This window comes from Polistes dominula, unplaced genomic scaffold, assembly GCF_049000335.1.
Source record: "Polistes dominula isolate Pdom_NZ unplaced genomic scaffold, Pdom_raw_medaka contig_78, whole genome shotgun sequence".
Lineage (NCBI taxonomy): Eukaryota > Metazoa > Arthropoda > Insecta > Hymenoptera > Vespidae > Polistes > Polistes dominula.
Window position 1 is genome coordinate 3,931,524 of NW_028301042.1, and position 27,015 is coordinate 3,958,538.

The 27,015-nt window shown below is 33.0% G+C and overlaps 1 protein-coding gene across 1 annotated transcript; it reads left to right on the forward strand.

Annotated features, from left to right (window-relative positions):
- Window positions 1–14,788: 14,788 nt before the first annotated feature.
- On the forward strand, window positions 14,789–18,988 carry LOC107073692 (uncharacterized). The gene is made up of 2 exons (XM_089174916.1): window positions 14,789–15,236; window positions 15,351–18,988. Exons 1-2 carry the CDS (start codon window positions 14,789–14,791, stop codon window positions 18,986–18,988), a joined length of 4,086 nt encoding a protein of 1,361 aa, XP_089031042.1.
- Window positions 18,989–27,015: the final 8,027 nt, after the last annotated feature.

Here is a 27,015-nt window from a genome sequence, read left to right on the forward strand (position 1 = left end):
TTAAATCAAGTGTTGAATATATTTACTGCAACGAATATTTTTATTTTAAAATGAATAATTAATATAATTATACTCATAAGCATAAGATGTATTTAATATTATATATCAAAATAAATATTATTATTAATCTTTATTATTTTATTTTTACATGTACGCATATATATGTCTTTTTTTTATTCAAAATATTTTTAATTTTTTTTACATGTAAATGTGATTAACATTTCTATACTCGTATTATTCCTACACTAAATAACACAATTTTAATAAAATTTGTAACACAATTTATTTAATAATTATGATTTAATTTTTTCGACAAAATATAAGCAAGAAACAATTTTTAAAATTATAAAGAAAAAATAGAAACATCAACAACAATATAAAAAGATCAAGCAATACTAGTATAACAAATTTTTTCCAATTTTCTTTTTATTTTTATTTATATATATGTGGGGTGCGAGAACGTGAGTGAGAACACTGAAGCATGTGTGGGCCAGAGAGTATCGTGTATAATCAAGCCGAAGATTAACAATGTAAAATAAATAGTTGAATATCGATAGTGAAAGCGTCGCACAAAGAAGTAGATTAAAGAAGGGAAACCAAGAGGCAGTCATCGTTTAGTAGCCGAGCAAAGAAGGCGTTTTTTTTCATCGCTCTGTATCTTTACTTCTTTATATTAAATATATTGCATATCCGTGAAGAGAGGTTTTTCTTTCTACATCACCCTATTAATAACACCGCGGAATTCTTTCCTTTTTACTCGTTAGATATCCTTTAGGAAGACTAACAGGAGAAGGGGAATCCCACATTTTGGGACTCGCAGCCGGGATTATAGAAAGAAAATAGGTCTCACGATTGCAATATCAAGTCGTGTAAAGCTGTTTCAAGTCGTAAAGTTGTGTTACGGTTACCAACAGTGTGAATCCGATTGAAAAGTTGAAGAAGGGCGTTGCGCGTAAAAGTGGACCACGCGTGAATGTTAGATTAAAAGTGTCATAGTAATCGGTAGTGTTGGTGTAACAGTAAGATAGTAAGACTGTAGTAAGTGTTAAAAGTAAGTAAAGAGACTAAGACGATGGCTCAAGTTAAGGTAACATATGAAACAAAGGAGAGAGAAGAAGAGAGTGGATGTGAAGAGTTGGACGAAACGATCGTCGAAGACACATCACGAGGAATACGAAAGCCGGAACAGAAAGGCAAAGGTAAAAATAAAGTAGCTGAAGAAGAAGAAGAAGAAGAAGAAATAATTAATTACACAAGTGAACAGATTGATTCAATGAAGTTGATAGAGTTAAAGAATGCAGTAAATAAATTAGGATTATCTACAGTGGGTAACAAACAGACGCTTAGAGATCGCTTAAAGGACGCGATGGGGATTAAAGAAAGTGAAGACGAGGAAGAATAATCCGAATTCGAAAGCGAACGAGAAGAAGGGTCGCATAGAAATTCACAAAGCAACAAAAGAAGAGCGGTAGAGGCCACTACGCAGCGATTAGCTTCGTTCACTATAAGGGATGTAGAAGACAGCCTATCATACTTCAGCGGAGACGATATGCTACCAGTAGATCAGTGGATCAACGACTTTGAAGATACCAGTGCAGTATTGGGTTGGAACGAGTTGCAAAAGTTTGTGTACGGAAAGCGTATGCTGAAGGGATCGGCAAGGCAATTCATCACCTTCGAAAAAGAAATTAAGTCATGGAACAGTTTAAAGCGTAGTTTAATTAAAGAATTTAAAACCGAGGTAAATCAGGCAACGATTCATTCGCAATTATTTAAGCGCAGGCAACAACCAAACGAAAGTAGTCGTAAGTACATTTACATTATGGGAGAAATCGCGAATCAAGGCAATGTCGATGAAATAGCTCTTATACAATATATAGTAAACGGTTTACAAGGCGATCGTCGCGATAAGGCGGTTTTGTATGGGTCACGAACGCTCACAGAGCTAAAAAACAATATCGAAATATTCGAGAAAATAAAAGAAGGTATTGGACAAGGGATGCGAGATAGAAAGGGGGGACAAAGAAACGTAGTAACGGCGCGCGTTAATTCGTCACCAACGGTAAAAAGAGATGGTTGTTACGGATGTGGCTCGATAGAACATAGGTTTCGTGTATGCCCAGATAGAAACAAGGGACGCAAATGTTTTAAATGTAATGACTACGGACACATAGCACCTTATTGTAATAAGTCGAGTCAACCAGTGGAAAATGTAACGAGCGTCAATTGTCTCCACACTTTTACGGATAGAATTGCGATTAAAATAAACGGTTTATTTGTATATGCGTTATTAGATACGGGCAGCGAAGTAAACTTAATCAATTCAGAGATATATAATAAGATAGGGAAACCAGCGTTATGTGAAACCGCTCGACGATTTACAGGATTAGGTAACGCGATAACAAAGCCGATAGGAAAATTAGAAGCAAATATCGATATCGAAGGCGATAAGTATGCGACGGATGTATTTGTAGTGGGTCCTTCAGATATGTGTGACGAAGTTCTTTTAGGAAAAGAACTATTAAGAGAGTTGGACGTTCGTATAAAAAAAGGGCGGATAGAAATACAACGATCGGACGAAAGATCTAGCGATACGACTAAGAATGAATCGATCAAGCCGAACGAATATGGTAGCTGCGATAAGAGTGAGAATGCAACATGTACAGACGATAAGAGCGCAGACAAGGAAGTCGAAAGCATTAGTGCAATGATGAGAATAAGTTATGTAGATACGAATGAAATCGAGGTAAAGATGCCATATAAGACGCGTGTAGAGAAATTAATACAGAATTATGAACCGAATGCTAGAATAGATGCCCGAACGGAGACTAAGATAACATTAACAGATAGTATTCCAATTTGTTCCAAGCCGAGGAGATTAGCTCCGAAAGAAAAGAATATAGTAGCACAGCAGATAGATGAGTGGTTAAACGAGGGGATAATTCGACCAAGTACGAGCGAATATAGTAGTCCGGTAGTGGTAGTAACCAAGAAAGACGGAGCGTATAGAGTTTGTGTTGTCACTCTGTATCTTTCCTTCTTTATATTAAATATATTGCATATCCGTGAAGAGAGGTTTTTCTTTCTACATCAACCTATTAATAACACCGCGGAATTCTTTCCTTTTTACTCGTTAGATATCCTTTAGGAAGACTAACAGGAGAAGAATAATCCCACACATATATAGTATTTTCGTTAAAAATTAATTATAACGTCATTCGTAATTATTGATAAAGTCGATAAAATACGATTAGATAAAAGAATTAGAAAGATTATGACAAAAAAACAATCATAAGAAGTACACTTTCATTTTTCCTAGGAAATAAGTTAGTTCATTTTTAATTATTATTGGTAATAGAATTTTATAATAATAATTTAAATAATAATTTTATTATAAGTAATTAAAAAAAAATTTATACTAAGTAAATTCATTTTACATTATTTGTATCAACAATACGAATACGAATGAGAATTTATATTTTCTCGTTTCTCCTTATTTATAGTCTCGTTACATGTAGCTTTCAAGATATGTTCTCTCTCTCTCTCTCTCTCTCTCTCTCTCTCTCTCTCTCTCTCATTCTCTTATTTACTAGCATAAAACTGTACCTTTTCATGAAGGAGTCCGTAAATGAAGAAATATGACATTATTAAAACGAACGACGAAAACTGCTGTCACTATTATCATTCACCCAGCTCCTCCTTGCCCCAACTAACCCACTTAAAATACTAACATTGTATCACATCATTGCATACTATTATTGCTAGCAAATTTTAATTATTCCTTTTTTTCTTTTTTTCGAAGAACGTATTAATAGTTGAACACGTGTTTTTTCATTAATCCGACCTACTATATCACTTTTGTCATTCAACCATTTGCACCCTCCGACCACCCCGATCGTCCTTTGAGAAGTTCTTCTTTAAAGAAAAAAGAAAAGAATTCATTTTTTTACGAGAAAAAATTTTAAACGAGCAGAATTATTTTTTTCTATTACATTGTAATTTTCAATAATACTATTGTGGGGGTAGAAGTATCCAGTGAAGCATGATTATGTGCGTGCTTATGTGTGACAAGGCGTTTAAGCACAAAAGTAAGCTCGGCACGTGGCAGAATGTTCGCTTGCGCAAGAAGATGGCGACGAAGCAAGAAAGCTTCGAGAAACAACAAGGACGGCGCTTGAATTTGTTTAACCTTCACTGATGCAGGGTGGGGGCGTAAACATATAAGGATACTGCAAGCATGCGTGCGCCAGAGAGTTTAATAATGAGTCTTCGGGAATAGTGAGTTTTTGGATTAACAGCTAGTTATAAGATTTATTGCGAGCTTTGCGGGTCTTTGAAAGATTGCAAATTCAAAAACGATTAGTTGTTAATTGTGTCATAAAGATTATATCTTTTGTATCTTAAACGGTTTCGGAAAAACGGGGAAATTAAATATCTCTAACTGAATAGTATAGAACAATTGATTTCCCTAAACTATTATTCATTTTTTTAGGATAGAAAAAGGTACGTGGAATGAATATAGAGAGTTGAAACAAAATACATAGATATTTGTTATATCTATAAGTCTGTAATGTAAAATTTTCTAACATGAATTTTAAAAACTCGTATTGAGAAAGATCAAGAATTTCGTTCTAAAGATCTATTTTTGAGTTATTTTTCTATACAGTTATCAAACCTTCTCTATTTTTCAAGAAAAGGACACAGTTAGGTTAGTCAGAATTAATGTTACAAAAGAAACGATAGATAATATCCAATGGTAGAACATAAATAAATCAAAATTTTTTCTACCTGATTTTGTTCTTGTTTTTTTTTTTCTTTTTTTTCTTTTTTTCTGTTTATTTAAATTCACAACTGACTTTAATCACGTTTACCATTTAAATCTATAGAAGAATTAATTTTTATATTTTTTTAGGTATTTTTTTGTCAAATATTAAATATTTTCCCATACAGATAGTCTTAATAAATAATTATTGTTTATAAATGATTCATAAACGACTAATTCATGAGAAAGTTATATTTAAAAAAAAAAATTAAATAGTAGAATATATTATAAAAAATAAAATCACCTAAGTATTACTTCATTAAATAATTTTTTTTATAAAAAAAGTCATTTGAAACGATTTTACTGCAGGAAATTTGTTAAAACTGCAAATTCATTTCTCTCCTCAATATATTAGAATAATATTTTTTTTTTTTTAGTTTACGATTATAAATATTCGTTTCCTTTTTATCATACCTATTTCTAAATATGGTATAAATCTTGGCGATTAAATTAAGCGTTCAAAACATATTGATCGTCAAACTTTTTTGTTAAAGAGCATCAAAAAAATTACCCTACTTGCAACAAAAAATTGTTTAAAAATTAATAACTCAGTTGAAAATTAAAATAAAAAACTTTTTTATAACTAATTGGACATTTCTTTTCTCTAAAACTAAAACATATCATAATATATTTATAATGAAAACTTTGCTTTTTTTATTAATAAATAATTAACTAAGCAATAAATAATGTACAATTTATTTTTTTAAATGTAGACAAAGATACTTACACATAAAAAAAAACTTGCAATATATTTTGAAGTTTCTCAGTTGATAAAAACTAAAATTCGTGTAAATTTTCTCAAAACTTATAAATTAAATTGAAATTTTTCGAATATCTAATCAAAAACTTTTAAAATCAGTACACATGAAAGTTTGATGATGAATATCTTTTGAAAGACTAATTTAATCGCCAAAACATAAGACACAATTTTTATAGAGCAATTAAATTCCTACAAAAATTTGTATTGCGCACTATTAAATAGTCATTCATTGTCGAGTTATAATCTTCACCAACAAAAAAGAAATTTGTCTTAAAGTAATCAAACTTAAATCTTCAATATCATTCAAATAGTAAGGTTTACGGAAAAAATATAAGATACCTTTTTCGTAGAGCCTTAAATTTCCTACAAAATTCGTTCAGAACATTTTTCTGTACAGTAAATAAATCATGAGGTATGAATTTTATTCTATTCGACTGAGAAAAAAATAAAAAACTGCGATGCATAGGATCTTCCTATTAAAATTAAGAGCTCATATTTGGTGAGAATTTTTTTAAAGTGTCTAGCAACCCATTTTTCCGTAGCACTTGTAAAAAAAAAAATAATTGATTTTTTTGACTCACCCTAGTATATATATATAAGGGTGAGAGAAAGACGAAGAGTGCAAGTGTATGGTGTGCATGAAAACAATTGATGAATGTGAAAGACTTGTAAGAACACGCAGCGATATGGATATAAGTGTGAGTACGTGTAGCGCTAAGAATGCGAGTGTGTGTGAAATCTCTCGAATATTCCCGAACTGGAAATAAGGAAGAAGTCTTTTGTTTGATCGGTTGGGAATAGTCTAGAGATTTCGAGAATGATTAACGGAAGTGATTGAGACCTATTGTGGAGTGAATGAATATATAAGCGCGGCGAAGAAGGCGATCTTCGCCTTCTTGATTCAGTGTAACTATTGAGTATTGTAGGAGTGTTTTGTGTTTTGTAACTATTATTACTTACTTTTTCTTTCCGATTTTTATCTCAAACCTTAATATTTAGGTATTTCTTATAATAAACATTTCTTTTATTTCAATTTAATAAATCTTACATATATATATAAATAAAAATAAAAAGAAAATTGGAAAAAATTTGTTATACTAGTATTGCTTGATCGTTTTATATTGTTGTTGATGTTTCTATTTTTTCTTTATAATTTTAAAAATTGTTTCTTGCTTATATTTTGTCGACAAAATTAAATCATAATTATTACATGAATTGTGTTACAAATTGTATTAAAATTGTGTTGGAATAATACGAGTAAAGAAATGTTAATCACATTTATATGTAGAAAAAGTGAAAAATATTTTGAATAAAAAAAAAAAAACTCAAAGACAAACCATACAAAAAGTTGAAAAGAAAATTATAAGGAAAGAAAGAGAGAAAAGAAAAAGTGGACAAATTCTAACCTTCCATTAGGTTTTCTCAAAATTCATAGAAAATCGTCGAAAACATTTACAGAAGATCCTATCGAATATATGAAAGTCAGCAAATATTAAAGTATCTTTGGATTTGGTATGAAGTATCTTTTATTATTTATCATGTATAGTAAATGGAGAAATGATTAAGGTAATCATGTTTTAAATTATTAAAATTACAGAAGTACATTATTATTATAATAAAAAATAGAGGTAAGTATTAATGAAACGTGTACCGTTATATTCGAAATCAAACAGTAAAATTTCAATCAGTTTAACTTATTATAAAATCGGTGAATTATCAATTATTGATTCTTGTTAGTATGATACTCCGAAGGTAACATATACATATGATAAAAAAATAATAATATTCCCATAATAAATAGAAATTTATTCTTCTTTAGAACATCCATGAAAGTACTTTCACAGAGAACAATGTAATCAGTTTATCGATGGGTTTCGAAGAGCAAAGTACGTAAATAGATAAATACATATTTTTAAATTATAATATACATATAATTTTGTCGAATAATTAACAATCATTTGAGTAATGGGTGAAAGCGTTAATATAATTTATTTTTTAAATTAATAGATATTATTTATAATTAACTATCTATCAACGTATTTTAACATGTATACACGCGCGTGCACACGCATGCTTACTCATACATACATTAGACCAAACATACATACACTTCGATCAGATGAAAAATTAACCTTTATAACATTTCGACGTTTACATTAAACTGTGAATCAACTTGGATTATATCACAGTTTATGTTTTCCTTTACCCCTTGTTACTCTCATTCTAACCCTAGTTGTATGATTCGTCTATTTTCGTATAGTTTTCTACAATTTTATTGTCATCGTTGTCCTCGCCTAATATAAGACGTGATAAATTATTCGAATAACTTACTTCTTGTATCATTTATAATGATTATAATGCACGTTATTAAAACACAATAATATATTTCTATATTATTTATTTTACATAAACGCCGTTATATAGAATTAAATATTAGATGTCTCGAGATAAAGAAAGTACTTCTTGTTGTCATAAATCGAGAAAAAAGGAAGTCAAATAAATGAAAATAAATAAAAAAATAAGAGAAAAAGAAAAATATCATTTGTACTGATCACACATGGTAGGCGTTTTTTACACACCTTCAAAAAACCAAGCTTCGAGAGAATGAGACCAATGCATAATATCACAAGTAGGATCATTTATTATATAGTATTATTAAAATATTATTTTTCTATACTTCTACTGTAAGTAATATTATTTTTATTGGAAATTTAATGGGAATTATAGTGTTTTTTTTTCTTTTTAAATGTGTCATTTATCTTCTATTAAAAAATGTCTATGGATTTTTCTTACAAAAACATATAAAAAAAATTTTTATAGATATATTTTAAATTTAATGAATCAAATACCTTGTTTGAAGAAATAAAAAAAAATGTTACAATAATTTATTTGCTTTTGAAATATATTCTCTTTTCCTTTTTCTTTCCTATTATTTTCTATTATTATTATTGTGAAGATTTATGAGTTAGAAAGTCTTTTGGACCGTCATTAACTGCAAAAGGAAGACTAACATTGTTAACTTCATTGTTCTTTTACAAAGAACCTTTTCCAAAGAACCTTCTCCTATTTCGATCTTTCCTATTTTCTATGGTAAAGAAAAAAATAAAGAAAAACAGGTGACTTCAAGGTTAAGAATTAGAAATTTTTCGTTTCAGCTGTTCCCCACTATTTGAATAGATTTTTCAATGAATTGTTCCCCTTCTCCTAAACCTGAAAACCTATAAAGACGGCTGTACCCGAGGAGTTTTTAGATCAGTTCTGTTTTACTGGCAGTCTTTGCTTGCATCCACACGCGTCTCTCGAAAAACGAATCGTTACAGTGTACTCTTTATTAGTTATTATATACTGTATTAACGAATTGTTAATAGTGAAAGTTTAGGAAATGACCGATAATGGGACACGTAAAAGATCTATTCGCCGGTAAGATGTGAACCTATGTATTAACTCTCATTGATAATTTAATCAAATTATTATAATTATTTAACATTTAAAAATTAATGGTCTTATTTATTAAATATTATTTCTATGTAATATGTAAATAGTTAAAGTAAATGTAAATATATATATATGTATTATATGTAATATATATATATATTAGGATGAGTCATAAAAATCATTTTTTTTTACAAGTGCTACGGAAAAATGGATAGCAAGACACCTTAAAAAAATTCTCACTAAATATGAGCTCTTAATTTTAATAGGAAGATCCTCCGCATCGCAGTTTTTAATTTTTTTCTTAGTCCAATGGATTAAAATTCATACCTTTATCATTAATTGATTATACAGAAAAATGTTCTAGACGAATTTTGTAGGAAATTTAATGTTCTACAAAAAAGGTGTATTTTTTCCGTAAACCTCACTATTTGAATGATATTGAAGATTTAAATTTGATGAGTTTTAAACAAATTTCATTATTTTTTAATGAATTTTGTAACTCGGCAATAAATGACTATTTAAAAGTGCACAATGCAAATTTTTGTAGAAAATTAACTGCTCTATAAAAATGGTGTCTTATGTTTTGGCGATTAAATTAAGCATTCACCTTAACATATACATATATATATATTATGTTTCTTTAATGACTTTTCGAATTTATCTTTAATTTTTCTTTGAAACCGTATGCAGTTAATGTAGAAAGTAGTATTCTTAACTTAAATCAATTTTAAACATACCTTTATGTAATTATTGTTTATCAACTAATTTTTTGTAAACAAGCAATAGGAAGGTATTTTTTAAAGTCTTTAGAATACGTAGAATTTGTAACAAATAATAATTTACTTGCATAATTTATGCAATAATTTAGGAAAACAAAAATCAACGGAAATATCTAAGCATTAAATATTGATGCATCTCGCGCATGAATTATTCTATTAAATTATTATACAATGTTACAAAAACTAATATTCTAAGACAATAAAGTACATTATCGTTATTTTTCTGTATTCTTTGCCAATTAAATGTTTTTACGAAAACTTTAAAGGCCTACTGTGTATGTGCGTATATACGTCTTCTTCCCTTATAATTTATCTCTGTTATTTTGTCATGTTCTTAAACATATTTCAGAACAAAAATTTCTCCTTGGCCTAAAATAACATAGAAAACAAACTCACAAGAAATGGTTTTTTCTTTTTTGTCCGAATAGATCTTTTGTTGCTCAGAATTAATCATCAAATATATTTTTTTCTTCTTTTTGTTAAAAGAAATTTCTTTTATATCGAATACCAAGCCACACACACACACAACGGTGGGAAGTCTTTGTTTTTTTGACAGAGCTCAAATAAAAGAAATACAAAAATTCATTCCTATTATAGTAAAAATTTGTCCTGAATAATGTCTTGAATTTCTACAGAAAAACTTCCAGATAAAGAATACTTCTATAAGTATAAATAATAATAATAAGTATAATATAAGGAGGAAGTCTTTGTTCTTTTGACAGAGATTAAATAAAAAAAATACAAAAATTCATTCCTATTATAGTAAGAATTTGTCCTTAACGTCTTGTATTTCTACAGGAAAACTTCCAGATAAAGATTCCTGACAAAATATTGCTTTATTGCTTATTGCCTTTTGTAAGTTAATTTCCTAATGTCATCATCGTCCCTCTGGACAACTTCATCGCTTACCAAAGGGCGATATTGCCTACTTTGGGAACCCCTGGCCTGAATTGAACCTCTCCTCATAAATTCTTACCCTATTTAATTGTATAAACATATTATTTAAATACATTTTTTTTAATTTTGTTTTGTATAAATTTATGTTTTATAATCTTATTGTAATACTTATTTTTATGTATTAATATTTTGTTCTTTTTTCTTCTATCTCTCTTTTTGTTTAAAAAACCTTTTAAAATACAGTTTATTTTTTTTATTTTTTTTTGTGTACACATCTTTTTTATACCTTTTTCTTTTAATTTAATATAAAAAATTTGAGGATTATTATTGTTATGGGACTTAGAAAATTTTGAGATCTTCACGGCGGAACCTATGATCAATGAACCGACAATTAATGAGGTAAAAAGCGCAATTTAAAAATTAAAAAACCGTAAATCGCCGGGTACGGACTACACTCCTGTAGAGTTAATCAAATAGGGGGAGGGGTTGAAGAAAAGTTGATGGATTGTAGAAATTTATGAATTATTTAAATTAATATGGAATAAGGAAGCTTTGCCGGAACAATGGAAAGAGTTAATTTTAAATCAAATTAAAAAAAAATAAATAAATTGCAATAATTACCAGGGTATCTTATTCTTATTAACATTATTAACGTTGGTATTTTGCCGGTTGCCTTCTGTTTTTTTCTTGTGAGCTAAGAATACAGTTGTATACTTATTACTGCTTGAATTTTTTGGAAATGATGATGTTTCGAGTTCTGCTATTTCATAGGGGTCAGTAGTAGGAGATTTATTTTCTTTAATTAGGGCAGGTATGGTAAATTGACGATTTATGCCTCGATTGTCCTTAGTTTTTTCCAAACCTCAGAAAGGGGGGTGTTATGACCAAATTCCTCAATGAAGAGTCTTCTGGTAATTAGTTGCTGGGGATGAGGAAGAAGGGATTAGAATAAAATTAATCAAACACGTGGTTGAGCTAAACAAAGAAACAATGCCTTTTTTATTGGCTCGTCAGGGTAAAGCCTTGCGACACAAAAACCCTGGATGATATTTAATTATAACAATGAGAGTCCACCACGTGGTGTTACCACGCGGGAAAATTCCGTCGATGTGAAATGTATATAATTGAAAGATCTCACCTCTCGCTCGCTTCGCTTACGTTCCTTAACTAATTTAACTATACTCCTTTGATTTAGATATATATTCACAGGCGTCTAGTGATGGAATGAAAGAATGTACTTTTGTACTGGCCCAGCAGGGCGTACGCACTAGAAGTGAGAAGTGGGGATGCGAGAGGTAGGCGTAACTAGAGGGGCGCTTCGATAGTTGCTGGTAGTTGATCGATGCTCGCAATGAGTATCGATCTATAGTTCTAATCGATAGAATCGGACGCGCGCGATTTAACTATATCTAATTACCGTACGATCATTTCGGATCGTACAGGGGGTTTGACTGTTTAATGTTGAGATGCAATTTAGCCATGATTGTTTTTTACTGTTTTTAATTATTTTGCGAGATATGGCTCTGTACTTTTTTTAGTTAAGTAGGTTCTCTAGAGTTGTATGTTTTTTATATCTATTAATAAAGGCATGTTTATGGTCTCTGATCGCTTGTGAGCATTGCTCATTCCAAAAAGGGTTATAATTAGTTTTTTTGTTGTTTGAATTTCTCGTTTTTTTTTAAATTTTTTAAATGATCTCTATCATTCAATTTAGAGTTATTTTCATTTACATTGCTATTTTGTTTTCCTTTTTTGGTGATACTTTTTTGTCTATTTCTTTCAGTTTATCTATGCTTTGTATCATAACGTCGTCTTTTTTTTCTATTGTTTTTCATCATTTTTATTCATATCATCTTCTAACTTTTCCTTAATTCTATCTTCTTATTCATTTGTTATATATTTTTTTTTATTTCTTTTACGTTATATTCTTTATTCTTTACCATATTTTCATCCTCTTCAGGGGTTATACGTAGTTGCGAGGCTCAAAAAAGACGTCTTTTTATGAATATTTTATAGACACAGTTTTTATTTATCACTTACAAGTGATGGTAATTCAAATAGAGCCTACTTTTAAGAATACTATAGCGCGTCGATCATGTAAAAATATTGATGTGCACCGCTCCTGTAGATGATGTCCCGAACGTCCTTCAAAAAAAGGCGCTTAGCGGTGAAATCTATATCGGCGGTTTGGATTATCTGAAATCAAAAAATGTTGTGGATTCTTTTAAAGGATAGATTAATGCAAGTATTAAACAGAAGGAATAATAGAAATTTTGATTTTTGACAATATGGCGTTTATTTAAAAAAATGTTTCGTTTTTGACTGAAATTTTGGCTCCAAATTGATAAAAAAAAACAGCTTGATTTTCCTCCACAACCCTAGGCTAGCTCGACGGACCATGGAGAGTGACCCGACGGTCATTGGCCAATCAATTTGGGGAAGGGGGTGCACAGGGCTGCCCGTTCCCTATAAAAGGCCATGGAAAATCGTCGATCCAATCCATTCAGTCAGCAACACTCGATTCACATATAACCAACGCATCAAGAACAAGGAAAACTCATCGGCACCCGACAAGGCAGCCTAACCACATTTCATCACGCAATCATCAGGCAGCTCAGCATCGGGGCGATAGTCTACATACAACAACGCAGCAGCGTATTATAAAGGAACAATTCGATTCACAGTCCTCCACGGAACAATTCGATTCACATTACTCCACCATCCCTTAAACCGTTTCATTTTACGATAAATAAAGAACATCGTACTGATCAAGGCACCTGTACACAACATAATTTTTGGTCCTTCGAGCCGGATAGCTGATCCATCTACTTCAGTCGGCGCCTGTGGAACAGCAGTTCTCTTCAAGTGGACGAGAAAGAGGCAGGGAAGACTTAGACTACGCATCAACGAAGCAGCGAGACGCAACTCAAGGCGCACACTCACTCAACACAGGAGAATCAACGCAGCACACAAGCATCCTGGAGGCTGGAGTGTAGCATCGCGGGACAACAATACGAAAACGTGAGTCTTACAATACTTTTTAACGAGTCATCAACCTGAAGTCGTATTCCCCCTCTTATCTCTCCCCATTTTGTGCCTTTTTATCGTAAAATGTCGCGATCAACAAAAGAGTGTACCGAGGCGCAGCTTATACGGAGGCGCGCGCCTTTAAAAAGTAAATTTACAGTTTTCAAAAAGTTCGTAACTGACCTAGAGAATCCTAACGATAACGACATAGCAAAATTAAAATCAAAATTAAAACAAATCGAGTCGGACATGACAACTTTCGAGAATGTTCAGACCGATTTAATAGCAGTTGCTTCCGAGGAGACGTGGGAAATCTACGTAAGGGAAGGTGACGAAATTCGCGAGTCAATCGAAGACGCGTTAATAAAAGCAGAAAGTATAGTAAAAAAATTCGAGCATGCCGCGACATCAAGTGCTGACCCGGCCATTAATGAACCTGTAATATTGCCATCTGCGAGCACATCTATTGGTATACACAATCCCCCACGAAGCGATAAACTTGTACAATTGCCACCGGTGAATTTACCGCACTTCGACGGACGCTACGAAGAGTGGCCAAGTTTTGCTGATGGTTTTCAATCGATCGTTGGAAAAAATTCGGAATTACGAGATATACAAAAATTTGCGTATTTAAAGTCATGCGTATCGGGCGAGGCAGAAGAGAAAATACGGGATTTAGTAATTACCGAGGGCAATTATCAGATAGCATGGGAACTACTAGAGTCATATTACGACAATCCTATTTTATTAATTAATCGACACATAAGGGCAATTCAAGAGTGCCCCAAGATGAGTAGACAATCTCCGGAAACGTTAATTCAGGCCGCGAACACTCTCGTTACCAACTATAAAGCGTTATTATCCACAAAAAAGAATTTTGCTGAGGCATTCCCCATATACATGATCGTTTCCCGAATGGATGAACAGACGCGATATGAATGGGAGAAGCAGCGCCCCAAATTAGAGTTACCGACCATAGACGAGCTTTGAAGTTTTTTATTTAATGCCGGACTTGCATTTCTTACGTCGCAACCTGCAAAGGTTTCAAGAGATACGGGAAGGAATAGCATGACCAATCCACCTAGACCGCTTACACGGTACGGCAATCCGCGAAGCGCAGCACAGCTCAATACACGTTATACAAATTTGCAAAGACCGTCACAGAACGATGCACGCCAAAATCCAGTGCAGGTTTATGCGTCACAATTTCAAAATCAATGCTACGTATGTTCGGGTAGTCATCTAGTATTTGCATGCGATCAATTAATAGGCGCTAACGCCGAGGAGCGAAATAGGATCGTCAAGGAAGCAGGATTATGTATAAATTGTTTGCGACCTGATCATAGGGCTGAGGATTGTCGGTCTAGTTATTGTAGAAAATGTGGGAACAAGCACAACACGTTATTACATATAGACGAACTAATCTCAACGGTGCAATGCTCATACGTTAAAATCAATCATGCACCTCTACCTACATTATTGTTAACCGCTGTGGTTTCGTTATTAGATCGCGACGGTATTCCACACAAGTGCCGCGTACTCCTAGATTCAGGCGCCGAGGCTAATTTCTTAACTTTCGATTTTGCCAGCAAACTACGAATCGCATAACAAAGCGTGAACATACCAATAGCCGGGATAAATAAAATTGAAACTAATGCCACCAAGGCCTTAGTAACGACCATGCAATCGCAGACGGAAAACTACTCAGTTGAACTAAAGTTCTTACTTCTACCCAGTATAACAAATATTTCGCCATCACAACCGATACCTCCGGAAGAATTAGTAATACCTGCAAATATCCGTTTAGCTGATATCGGTTTCGATAAACCTTCGAAAATAGACGCGATTCTCGGCATGCCCATTTTCTGTGCTTTATGGCACGCCGGACAGATTGTTCAAATCAATGATTCAATATCTTTGCAAAATTCACGATTAGGTTGGATCGCAGTAACGACCGCAAATATGCATTTGCCACGAAGCGTAAAATGCCATACCGCTCTTATAGGATTGCAAGAACAATTAGAAAAGTTTTGGCGCATTGAGCAAACGCCAGAAAGGAAAATCAGATCTCAGGAGGAGGAGTATTGCGAAGCGCACTATGCAAATAATACGCGCCGTGATTCATCGGGTAGATATATAGTAAGACTACCACTCAGGGAAAACGCAAATCAATTAGGGGATTCATACGTTAATGCACTAAAAAGATTTCATGTGCTCGAACGTTCGTTAGCGCGTAAACCGGGGGTACGCGAAGAGTATGCTAAATTTTTATCCGAATACGAGGATTTGGGGCATATGGAAAGGATCGAAGAGCCTTCCCGTACAGAAGGTTATTACTTGCCACATCATGCCGTAACTAAACAATCGAGTATAACAACCAAGCTGCGGGTGGTTTTCGATGCATCCGCGAAATCGAGTAGCGGTCTGTCATTAAATGATATCTTAATGGTCGGCCCAACGATTCAGGAGGACTTATTCACTATTCTCTTAAGATTTCGGTCACATGCATTCGCGCTTACTGCAGACATAGCCAAGATGTATCGGCAAGTAACAATGGATCCGCGTGATCGTATTTATCAGAATATTCTTTGGCGTCGAGGATTAAATGAACCAGTCCGAACGTACCGACTCAAAACAGTAACATATGGCACAGCAACCGCGTCTTTTTTAGCGACTCGCACGCTACATCAACTTGCTAACGACGAATCAAGACAACACCCAAGGGCATCCATTATCTTAAAGGAAGATTTCTATGTCGACGACCTATTAACGGGAGCCCATACGATAGACGAGGCTAGACAAATTCGCGACGAGCTCATAGCGGTGACAAATAAGGCAGGCATGCAACTAAGACAATGGGCTTCAAACAGCATTGAAGTATTAAAGGGTTTAGGTAATAAAAGGGATAACACGTTTATAAGCCTAGACATATCCGCTACGATAAAAACATTAGGAGTACAGTGGAATGCCATGCAGGATATTATAGTGTATTCAGTAAAACATTATGACAATCCCACTAAAATCACCAAGCGCAGTATATTGTCAGAGATTGCACAAATATTCGACCCATTGGGGCTATTGGGGCCCGTTATAATTAAAGCCAAAATGATGATGCAGGAACTATGGCAGATAAAATCGTCATGGGATCAAGAAGTTCCTGACGATATAGGTAGGACTTGGAAAGCATTTCGTCAAAGCTTGCATGAATTAGAGCAAGTAAGATTCGCACGTAGAGTGTTAGGCAACAATATGGAATTAGAAATACACGGATTTTGCGACGCGAGCGAAAAGGCGTACGGGGCATGCATATATATCAAAACAATAGGCAAAAAACCAACGGTTGAATTGGTGTGCGCAAAATCAAAGGTGGCACCTCTCAAGACACAATCGCTTCCGCGTTTGGAATTGTGTGGCGCGGTATTGCTGTCGCGCCTATACATAGCCACTAAGAACGCGCTGCGAAGAATCAAATTTCGTCGTTCAGTGTTTTGGTCGGATTCGACAATAGTTTTGCATTGGCTCAATACACCACCACATTTACTAAAAACGTTTGTAGCGCATCGAGTAACAGAGATTCTGGAAAATACCGCTCCAGAGCAATGGCGGCACGTAGCATCTGAATATAACCCGGCTGATTTGATATCGCGCGGCGTAACGCCGACCGAGTTCATTAAAAACGAAATGTGGAAAGCAGGACCTTCGTGGCTAATTCAACCAGAATCATACTGGCCACAGCACATAGTGGAAAAAGTAGAAATACCCGATATGAGAAAATTCGTGGCGGTCGCGACGTCCGATGAGCCGTTCGATTTATATAGGCGATATTCCTCATTCCGAAAGTTAAAGCGCATAGTAGCTTACTGCATCAGATTCGCACAGAATGCAAGAGAGTCTTACATAAACAGGGTTGCCGGTGAATTAACAGCAAATGAATTAAAAAACGCGGAAACAATCATAGTCAAATCCGTGCAGAGAGAAGCATTTTTTGAAATAATCAAGCAAATACAATCTGGAAAGGATATTCGCAATTCGATAGTAGCCCTCAGCCCATTCATTGATAATCAAGGAATTCTAAGAGTTGGCGGGAGATTAAGCAAGAGTAATCTACCATATGATCAAAGACATGCGGCATTATTACTAAAGATACATATTATTACTGAACTTATTATACGTGAAAGGCATGAGAAAATTTATCATGGCGGAACACAGGCCACGCCTAATGCCGTTCGCGAAAGTTTTTGGCCTATCAACGGTCGAGCAGAAGTAAAGCGCGTAATAAGCAAGTGTACCGTTTGTCGGCGTATGAGACCAATCATGCTTAATTACAAAATGAGCGATTTACCAGCAAGTCGGTTACAACCAAATCGGCCATTCCTCCACACCGGGGTCGACTTTTGTGGACCAATATTCATAAAGGAAAGGCAGCATCGGAATCGCGGACGAATCAAAGTATATGTAGCAGTTTACGTCTGTTTCACCACAAAGGCGGTGCATTTAGAGATAGTAAGCGATTTGACGACAGATTCATTTTTAGCTTCATTAAGAAGGTTTATGTCTCGCAGGGGGAAATGTTCTGATATTTATTCAGACAATGCAACAAATTTTTTGGGCGCGGCAAACGAAATACAGTCACGCGTTTCTCGAAAGTTGTCCAACGACGGTATTAGGTGGCATTTTATTCCTCCTAGATCACCTCATTTCGGAGGTCTCTGGGAGGCTGCAGTAAAATCCTTTAAGCATCATTTAACTCGAGTGATTGGAGAGACATTACTCACCTACGAAGCATTGCTAACGTATGTTTTAGAAATAGAGGCCATCCTCAATTCTCGCCCTCTCACCCCTTTATCCAATGACCCTAATGACCTACGCGCTCTCACTCCTGGACACTTCTTGATAGGTGACTCGTTGATAAGTTTGCTAGATCACGATTTCAGGAATATACCATGCGGCCGGTTGTCGCAATGGCAACATATACAACAAATGCGACAGCACTTCTGGACACGATGGAGCAAAGAATATTTGAATGAACAAACGGTGCGTAAAAAATGGCACAAGGACGCGACGGATAACATAAGGATTGGCACACTAGTTATTCTGAGGGAAGACAATGCTCCTCCTCTTAGGTGGCCATTGGGTGGAGTGACGGAGCTACATACTGGTCCTGACGGCATAACGCGTGTGGTAACGCTAAAAACGGCTAATGGAAAATTAAAGCGAAGTGTCAAACAAGTAGCACCATTACTTAATGACACTGAAACTCTTAATTAAGGACTTTTGAACAGTATCCGTTCAAGGGGGGCGGTATGTTGCGTATTGCGCAATATATGATGTGGACTTGGTGAGTTGTTGCCTGACGCAATCGAAGTTTGGAACAGGGCACAGAAGCGGGACCTACCGGCGCCGTTTCTTTCGGCGTATGCGCTAGCACAAGTGGACACAACGCCGTTTCTTTGAGACAAAGCTTTCCCGCGCAGCTTGATTTTCCTCCACAACCCAAGGCTAGCTCGACGGACCATGGAGAGTGACCCGACGGTCATTGGCCAATCAATTTGGGGAAGGGGGTGCACAGGACTGCCCGTTCCCTATAAAAGGCCATGGAAAATCGTCGATCCAATCCATTCAGTCAGCAACACTCGATTCACATATAACCAACGCATCAAGAACAAGGAAAACTCATCGGCACCCGACAAGGCAGCCTAACCACATCTCATCACGCAATCATCAGGCAGCTCAGCATCGGGGCGATAGTCTACATACAACAACGCAGCAGCGTATTATAAAGGAACAATTCGATTCACAGTCCTCCACGGAACAATTCGATTCACATTACTCCACCATCCCTTAAACCGTTTCATTTTACGATAAATAAAGAACATCGTACTGATCAAGGCACCTGTACACAACAGCATGAGTTGCCGATAATAATAAAAGTCCTAATACACTCATAAAGTACAATAATGATTTTGTACCTTCATTAAACATTCAAGTTGCAATGTAAGCCGCTATTTTAACAACTTTAGTGCCACATGGAACAATTTTTGGAGTTATTTTCCATATTAACTAATCATAACTCTCATTATTGTTTTGTATAAATCCACCAACACACCTTTTCAATAATTTAACGTTGCTAAGGTCTTCATAAATTTTATATATAGTTTCAGCAACATCAGCTAGTAAAGTTGTATAATCATGGATGTAAGAAGATAATTTGTCTGTTGCTAGCGCTTGCTGCCAACTACACCATTAACACGATTTTCACACTTATCACACACTACAACGATTTAAAAACCAAGTCCATGGGGAGAAGCATTTTCAAATTTTATTTTTCCGTTACAAGAGTTACATTTCACCTAATCACTTATCGCAGCAAAAACTTAATATTTAGGTAAGCAATATTTTATCTCTGCTGCCTATCGTATTTCATGATATTTTAATTCCTAGGCTTATCGCAGGATCTGTTTCACAGAAATTGAATATTATAAAAAATAATAAATATAAACTTTATCGTCTACAAAAGATTTGGTACTGGAAATTTGGTACGGCGAAAGATTTGGTACTGAACGTACGACTTTACACTCTGACGTGGCCTCACAAAGTCAGGTATATCCCTGAAAATATTTATCGGTTTGGCTTCAAATTTTCAGAGAATATACTTAAATATATGTACAATCAATTTCTTGAAAATTCTAACTGTGTATAACCCCTTCAGTCATATCTCCTTTATCTTGGTTTTGTTCTTTATCTTTTTCCTATTTTTGATCTATTTTTTGTTCTTTATTTTCTAATGGTTCTTTGTTTTCTAATTGGTTTTTGTTTTCTTCTTGTTCTTTATCTTCTAATTTTTCTTTGTTTTACTTCGTTTTTGTTTTCTTTTTGCTCTTCTTGAACTTTCATTATTTTTTCTGTTTTCTTCTCTTTTATATAATTTTCAGATTGATCAATGTTGCTTTCAGAACCTTTTGCTTTTTCCGTTTCTTCCTTCTTTTGTCTTTGTTTTTGTTTCCTTCTTTCTTCTTTATCTTTTGTTTCTTTATTAATTTCTTTTCTCTTTTTTTCCAACTCTTTAGTATTTTTGATTAGATCATTACCAGATCTATCATTTTAAATTGGTTTATCGTTACCTTTAACGTCATGTATTGTATTTGTATTGTTATTTTCCATAGAAGTAAGCAATACTTCACTTTCTATTACACATTTAGGGGAGATTATTTTTTGTCTTTATTAAGCTCAAAGTTAGATTCTTTACGAATAGATTTTTCAATTGTTTTTTTCAATTTTGATTCTTCTAGATCCTTTTTTTCTGTGCCATGTATTTCCGATGAATATTTCACTTTATTTTCAGTTAGAGAGAGATTTATCTTCTTGACTGCTTTTTCTACTGTATCTTCTGTTACATTAAATTGATCTAATGCATCAGCATTTTCAAGTTTTTCATCGTCATTAGCGGATAGAGCAATTTCTTCATTTTGTTGTTCTCTTAGCTCATTATTAATTTCGTCAGTTTTCTCTTTAATCTCCTTGTTTTTATTATAAACCATCAACTTATTCAATTTCAATTATAATGTTTTAGAATGCGTTAATTCATATGTTATAACTTGAAGTTTATTTTCAAACGTTATTCCACATTCGCGACAAGTGTATGTTTTCTTTCTGCTTGAATCTTTCTCTTCGCATAAATTTTTTTCCTCATTTGAATGTATTTTTTCATCCAAATCTATAGTCTCAAATGATGTTGACTTAACATTCTCTTTTGTAAGTAATAAGACATGTTCACTGTTAGATGTAGAGGTTTAATCTAATTTTATTTTCTTAATCTTTTCGTTTATATTATTAGCTGTTTGAAATGTAGATTACTGAAAGATTGACTGCTCATTGGATTTCTGTTTTTCCATATCATTTTCTAGAAATAATGAATCGTCTGTACTTTTATTATTTTCTTGTAATATATCCGTAGTTTGTTTTCGTTTATTTCTTAGAGATTTTCGAATACCACTGTCTAACAAAGAATATACTTATCTCTTATTTGCTTTCTCAAGTCTTTTTGTTTTACTAATTTGTGATGAGTTAATAGATAAAATGTCAGTATCAGAGTAATTACTCGTTTTGGATAATCTTGTTTTATACTGTTTTATCTTGTACTTTAGTTATTTTTGTTGTAGTTTCTTTTTTGGTATCAGTTTTTATTTTATTAAATAGTCGAATTCTCAATTTGTCTTTTTCTTGCATAGAATTCTTAACTTCTTGAATTTTCTTATTTTTCGCTTCTTTCCCGTCTTTTTCACTTATCTATTTCTCTTTTAATATTGCAATTCTTGCTTTAAATTCTTGACAAGTCGCAGTTTATCTTTTTAATAACGCTACAATTTTTTTTATTTTTTCTAATTGTGCTTGTTTTTTCTTTTCAGAATCAATAAGTTTCTGTTGTAGATCAGCAACTTTAGTTTCTAAAGTAATTTTTGTTTTTTTTAAAAGATTTTGGCTTCTAAGTTTCTCTTTCCCTTATATCTCAATTTTCCAACTTTTGCATTCTTGAATTTAGGTATTTATTTCGTCTTTGGTAATCTTCAAATCTTAGACTATCCATTTTTATATCTTCTAATAATTCATTATATTCTGAATCGGGTACCGATTCGCTTAATTTTTCTTGTAATTCCGAATGCCTCTTTTCTACAGAATAGGCTTTATCTTAAGTCAGTCTTAAAATATTGCTAACTTTTTCTAATTCCTGCGATATTGAACCTATTCGAAGATCTTTTTGTTAAATATCACTTTTATAATTGATAAGTTCGTTTTGCAAAATATGTATGGTAATCGTCTCATTTTGTATTTGTAAATATTTATTATGCAAATCTTGATTTTTACTTTCTTTCAATTTTCTTATTTCATCCTTTTTCTTAGAGATAATTTTTCTTTCTTTTTCTAGATTTGATTTAAGCGCTGCTATTCTATTTTCTAATTCTTCTTTCAGTATATTTTTTGCTATTTCTTTTTGTTCTATTTCTCTGATTAATCGTTTATTTTCTTCTGGTAACATACTAAAGCCATTCTCAATAGATACCTTCTTACTTCCAATGAATTCATTTTCTCTTCCTAATTTTCATATTTAAATTTCCATTCTTCTATTGCTTCTGACATTTCGTTTAATTTGTTTTTGGACCCTGCATTTAATTCTACTTCTATTACCGAATTGCATCCGAATATTGTAGTTTCGTTTTTATTTTTTTTTCTAAACCAGCATGAATCCTCTGGATGATACCCGATTTACTTTTCAAATCTCTTCTTTCTCAAATAATTATTTTGGCTTACTAGAGTTTTATATTTCTTTATTTCGTGTAATAATTTAGTTAAAGTTTTGCATTTTTCTATATCTATTTTATCCCTAATAAACTCCGGTAATCCTGTAAGTAGATCCTTCATAAGTGTTTGGTTGCTAATCTCACCGTTCATGTCTAGTAATAATTTCTCTTTTTCCATGGCGTACTCTAGTGATGACTCTTTCCTATATCTATAAGCAATAGCGTACGTACGTATAATCCAACCAACGTCCAAAAAGGTCTCTAAAATTTTTTCTTTCCACTCAAGCTATTGGATTTTCATCTTTAATCTTATTAAATTTGCTGAGTACCAGTTCCAACACGGTTTTTCGAGCAGTAACCTCAATATTTCGATCTTAGTAGTATCTGAAGTAATGTCGAATCTTTCGCATTCTTGCTCAAAAGTCACCATCCACTGTTCTGCATTTGTTTGCTTTGATGTTAATTTTTCGATCACAAATTTTTTTATCAATTCTTTCAGATTCAATTGGCTTTCATTTTATGTAGGTACTGTTGTTCTATTTTTTTCTTTTATGCGTACTAGGTATAGGCCGTTAAACATTATATTAATTTCATCATCAAAATATATCTTTTTTATTTTGTTACCTTATTACTCTCGCAGTGAAAACAACGAGGGATGGGCAACTTCTCTCTCCCATGAAGATACGCGGGAAAGCAACTATGACCGGTTATCTGCTGGGTGGTATAGAAGGTCGTTCCGATTGAGAAAGGCCTTCCAGCCCACTCAGCCAACCGCTCAGCAATGGCAGCCCTCACGCGGATTCTCGTTGCATCCGGGGAGTCAATGAAACTAACCTTCTCTTCCTTTCAGGCTTCCATTGCTATTCCCATAGCAAGACCGCCCAAAGCAGCCTTAGCGGCCGAGGGTGACAGACCCTCCTTCCCAAGAGCTACATGCGTAACCACCAGTTGAGGAGCAAGATGGTCGATAGGAATAATCCCAGCGACCATCATTGCAGCATAGATGGAAACTACGTACTATAGGCGCAGAACACCCGGACCGCCCGCCTAACCCTATTGTCCTCTATAACAGTGCGCCATCACACAGGGGCTTCATAAAGAACCACCGAATGGGTATGTTTTGTAGATTATATCAAGTAGGATATGCATTTGTAATTTGTCGACATTTACCTACCATTTTTAAAAACATGAACTATAATTTCTTTTACCCAAATGCATGAGAAGCTTTCTTTCTTCCACATCCTTTACAAAATCGCTTGTAACTTCACTCGAATGGCTTCTTCGCAGTATTTCAACGTTTATCTTGAGATATAGCCTTGATCCATTGAAGTAGATGCTGTCTATCATAAACCTTCCTTTTTCGGATTTTAGCCTGTAGTCTAGGTAAGTTTACCTCTTCTTTCTAGTTCCAAATCCTATCGATTAGAACTATAGCTTGTGTTTATTTGGTTGTTTCCAGTAATGATATGCATCTGTAGTAGCTTGCCTCTTTTGTATACCCTTTTTTAAAAATAGGATTTAATATAATCTTCTTCTTCCAATTGTTTGAAAAGCATTCCTTTCCACAACTTTTATCAAAATTCGTTTTAAATTCGCCCGCTTAGTTTCTTTGCAGTATGTTTAGATTTCTCTTTGAAAATCATCTTGAATCATCGAGATAGATGTTGAATAAAAATCAACTCCAACTCGGAATATATCTTGGGTTTTCAGTAATTCTACCTTTTTTACATAGCTCTTAATAATACATTTTTTTAGAACGGGTGCGTATTTTTTCTGCATTTTATTTTTTTTGAAGTGAAAACTTCTTTAGAATGGGAGTGATCTGAAATGTAAAAAAAAATCATGTGTGCAGATCACACGTGTTAGAAGTGAAACCTTAAAAAATTAAGTTTCTAGAGAATCAGACGAATGCACAGTTTCAAGAGTAAGATAATTGTAAGATTTATTTATTTAATATTATTACTATATATAATAAAGGTCACCGGTATGATTAGTGAGATAAATAGTCGATAAAAAGTACACTTTTCACAATTCAAGCAATAAAAACGGAATGCTGAATGCGATAGTTATAAATAATCACCGAAATGGTAGGATGTTTATCAAAGGAAATATAATTCGTCAGAAATTAGGTAAAAAATTAATAATCCATTTTTGAAACTCAGGTATAAAATTTTTTTTGTAAGTATGGTTTTCTATTTCCCGTTTTCATCTACATTCTTGCGCTATATAACAAACATTTTAGGATAGATGAAATATAGACATTACGAAAAACATATGGAAAATACTGCTGGACTGAACGAAGGTTTCTTTTAAGATGCAATGAAAGATCTAATATAGATATTCTCTAGAAATGATTTTTCAACTCTATAGCCTACCACACTTCGTGAGACCCTTATTATTTATAACAAATCTCGTCTTTTTTCTGTGGACCACAAACTTATCTTTCTAAATACTCTCGTCTAAATAAAGATTTGAACAACGAAAAATCTAAAAAATGCATTGAATCGTATCGCTCTCTCAGCTTATCGAACTGTGTACACTACGAGTCTCAAATTTCAGCTCCGTGGTAAGCTCCACCGATTTACGCTGGGCGTTCAACATCTTAAAAATGTTTTTATTTTATTGAAAAATTAGTATAAGTTTCTTAAATACGCAAATATCACAGTTTATACTACAATTTTCATATATGCATGGGTCAGTACATCTCTTTGGATATTTTTCATAAAAACATATAAAAATCAAATTTAATACATATATTTTGTCTTTATGCATCAAATATATTTTATAAAGAAGCAAAATAAAAATATAACAGTAATTTACTTGCTTTTGAATGGAATTTGTCAGCTGCTCCTCATTTATTCCACAGTATTCTCTAATTCTTTTTCTCTGATGTATCTGGTAATTATTTTTTTTTTTTTAATATTTCAGACAATACAATTATTATATATTCTATGTACTTCATAATCATTTATTATAATATTTTCTAAATAAAGAATTTAATACTAATTTTTCAATAAAATAGAAACATTTTTAAATAAAAAAGATATGACAAGTTGTAAAAAAAAAACTATAGGCATGAATATTATCGCATCGATAATAAAGATAATAAATGTAGATCGAATTTCAACAGACCTTCCCTGTTTTTTATAATTCTTTTCTCATGATAAGGAGCTGACCTTGGGGTGTAGAAAGCTGACAAAAACTAATATTTTCAAAATTCTATTCATCAAGATGGAATGCTGAATGCGATAGCCATACATAGAAACGAAAATTGTAGAATATTTGTCGACAGAAAGATGCGTCGTCCTCTAATCCAAGTAAATATAGCATATATTTTTGAAACTCAGGTAGATGAATTTTTTTTCTTTTACACTTTTCACACTTTCTGTGAATGTGAGATATTTTTATCATGGGTTAGTTTACACAAATATTTCTTTTTGTGTTGCAACTAATAACTATAGATGCTGTTAAAAAAGGGAACAATTGTGGTTATATTTTTTACGTTTCATCGGGTTTTTAATTACAACGATTTTAAAATCTATTTCTATTTTCGTTGTTTTATTTTATAATATTAAAAAATTATTTTAAAAATTTATTTTCTATATTTTTTTCTATATTTGTAAAATAAGTTATATTATTTTAGTCTTATTAGAAATATAAAGTAAATAAGGTTTATTTGTTTTTGTAACGTGTCTAGTTTCTTCTATTTAAAAACTTTTCTATTTTATTGAAAAATTAGTATAGATTTTCTAAATACGCAAACATTATAATTAAAAAACATGTCTTTGGATATTTATAAGAAAAATATTCTAAAATGTTGTTTAAAATTTTTTTTCTGATATATCTGATAATCATTTCATTTTTTTGTAAAATATTGCTGACAATACAATTATTATATTCTATATATTTCATAATTGTTAATTACAATATTTGCAAAATAAATAAATTAATATTAATTTTTCAATAAAATAGAAACATTTTTAAATAGAAAAGAAATAC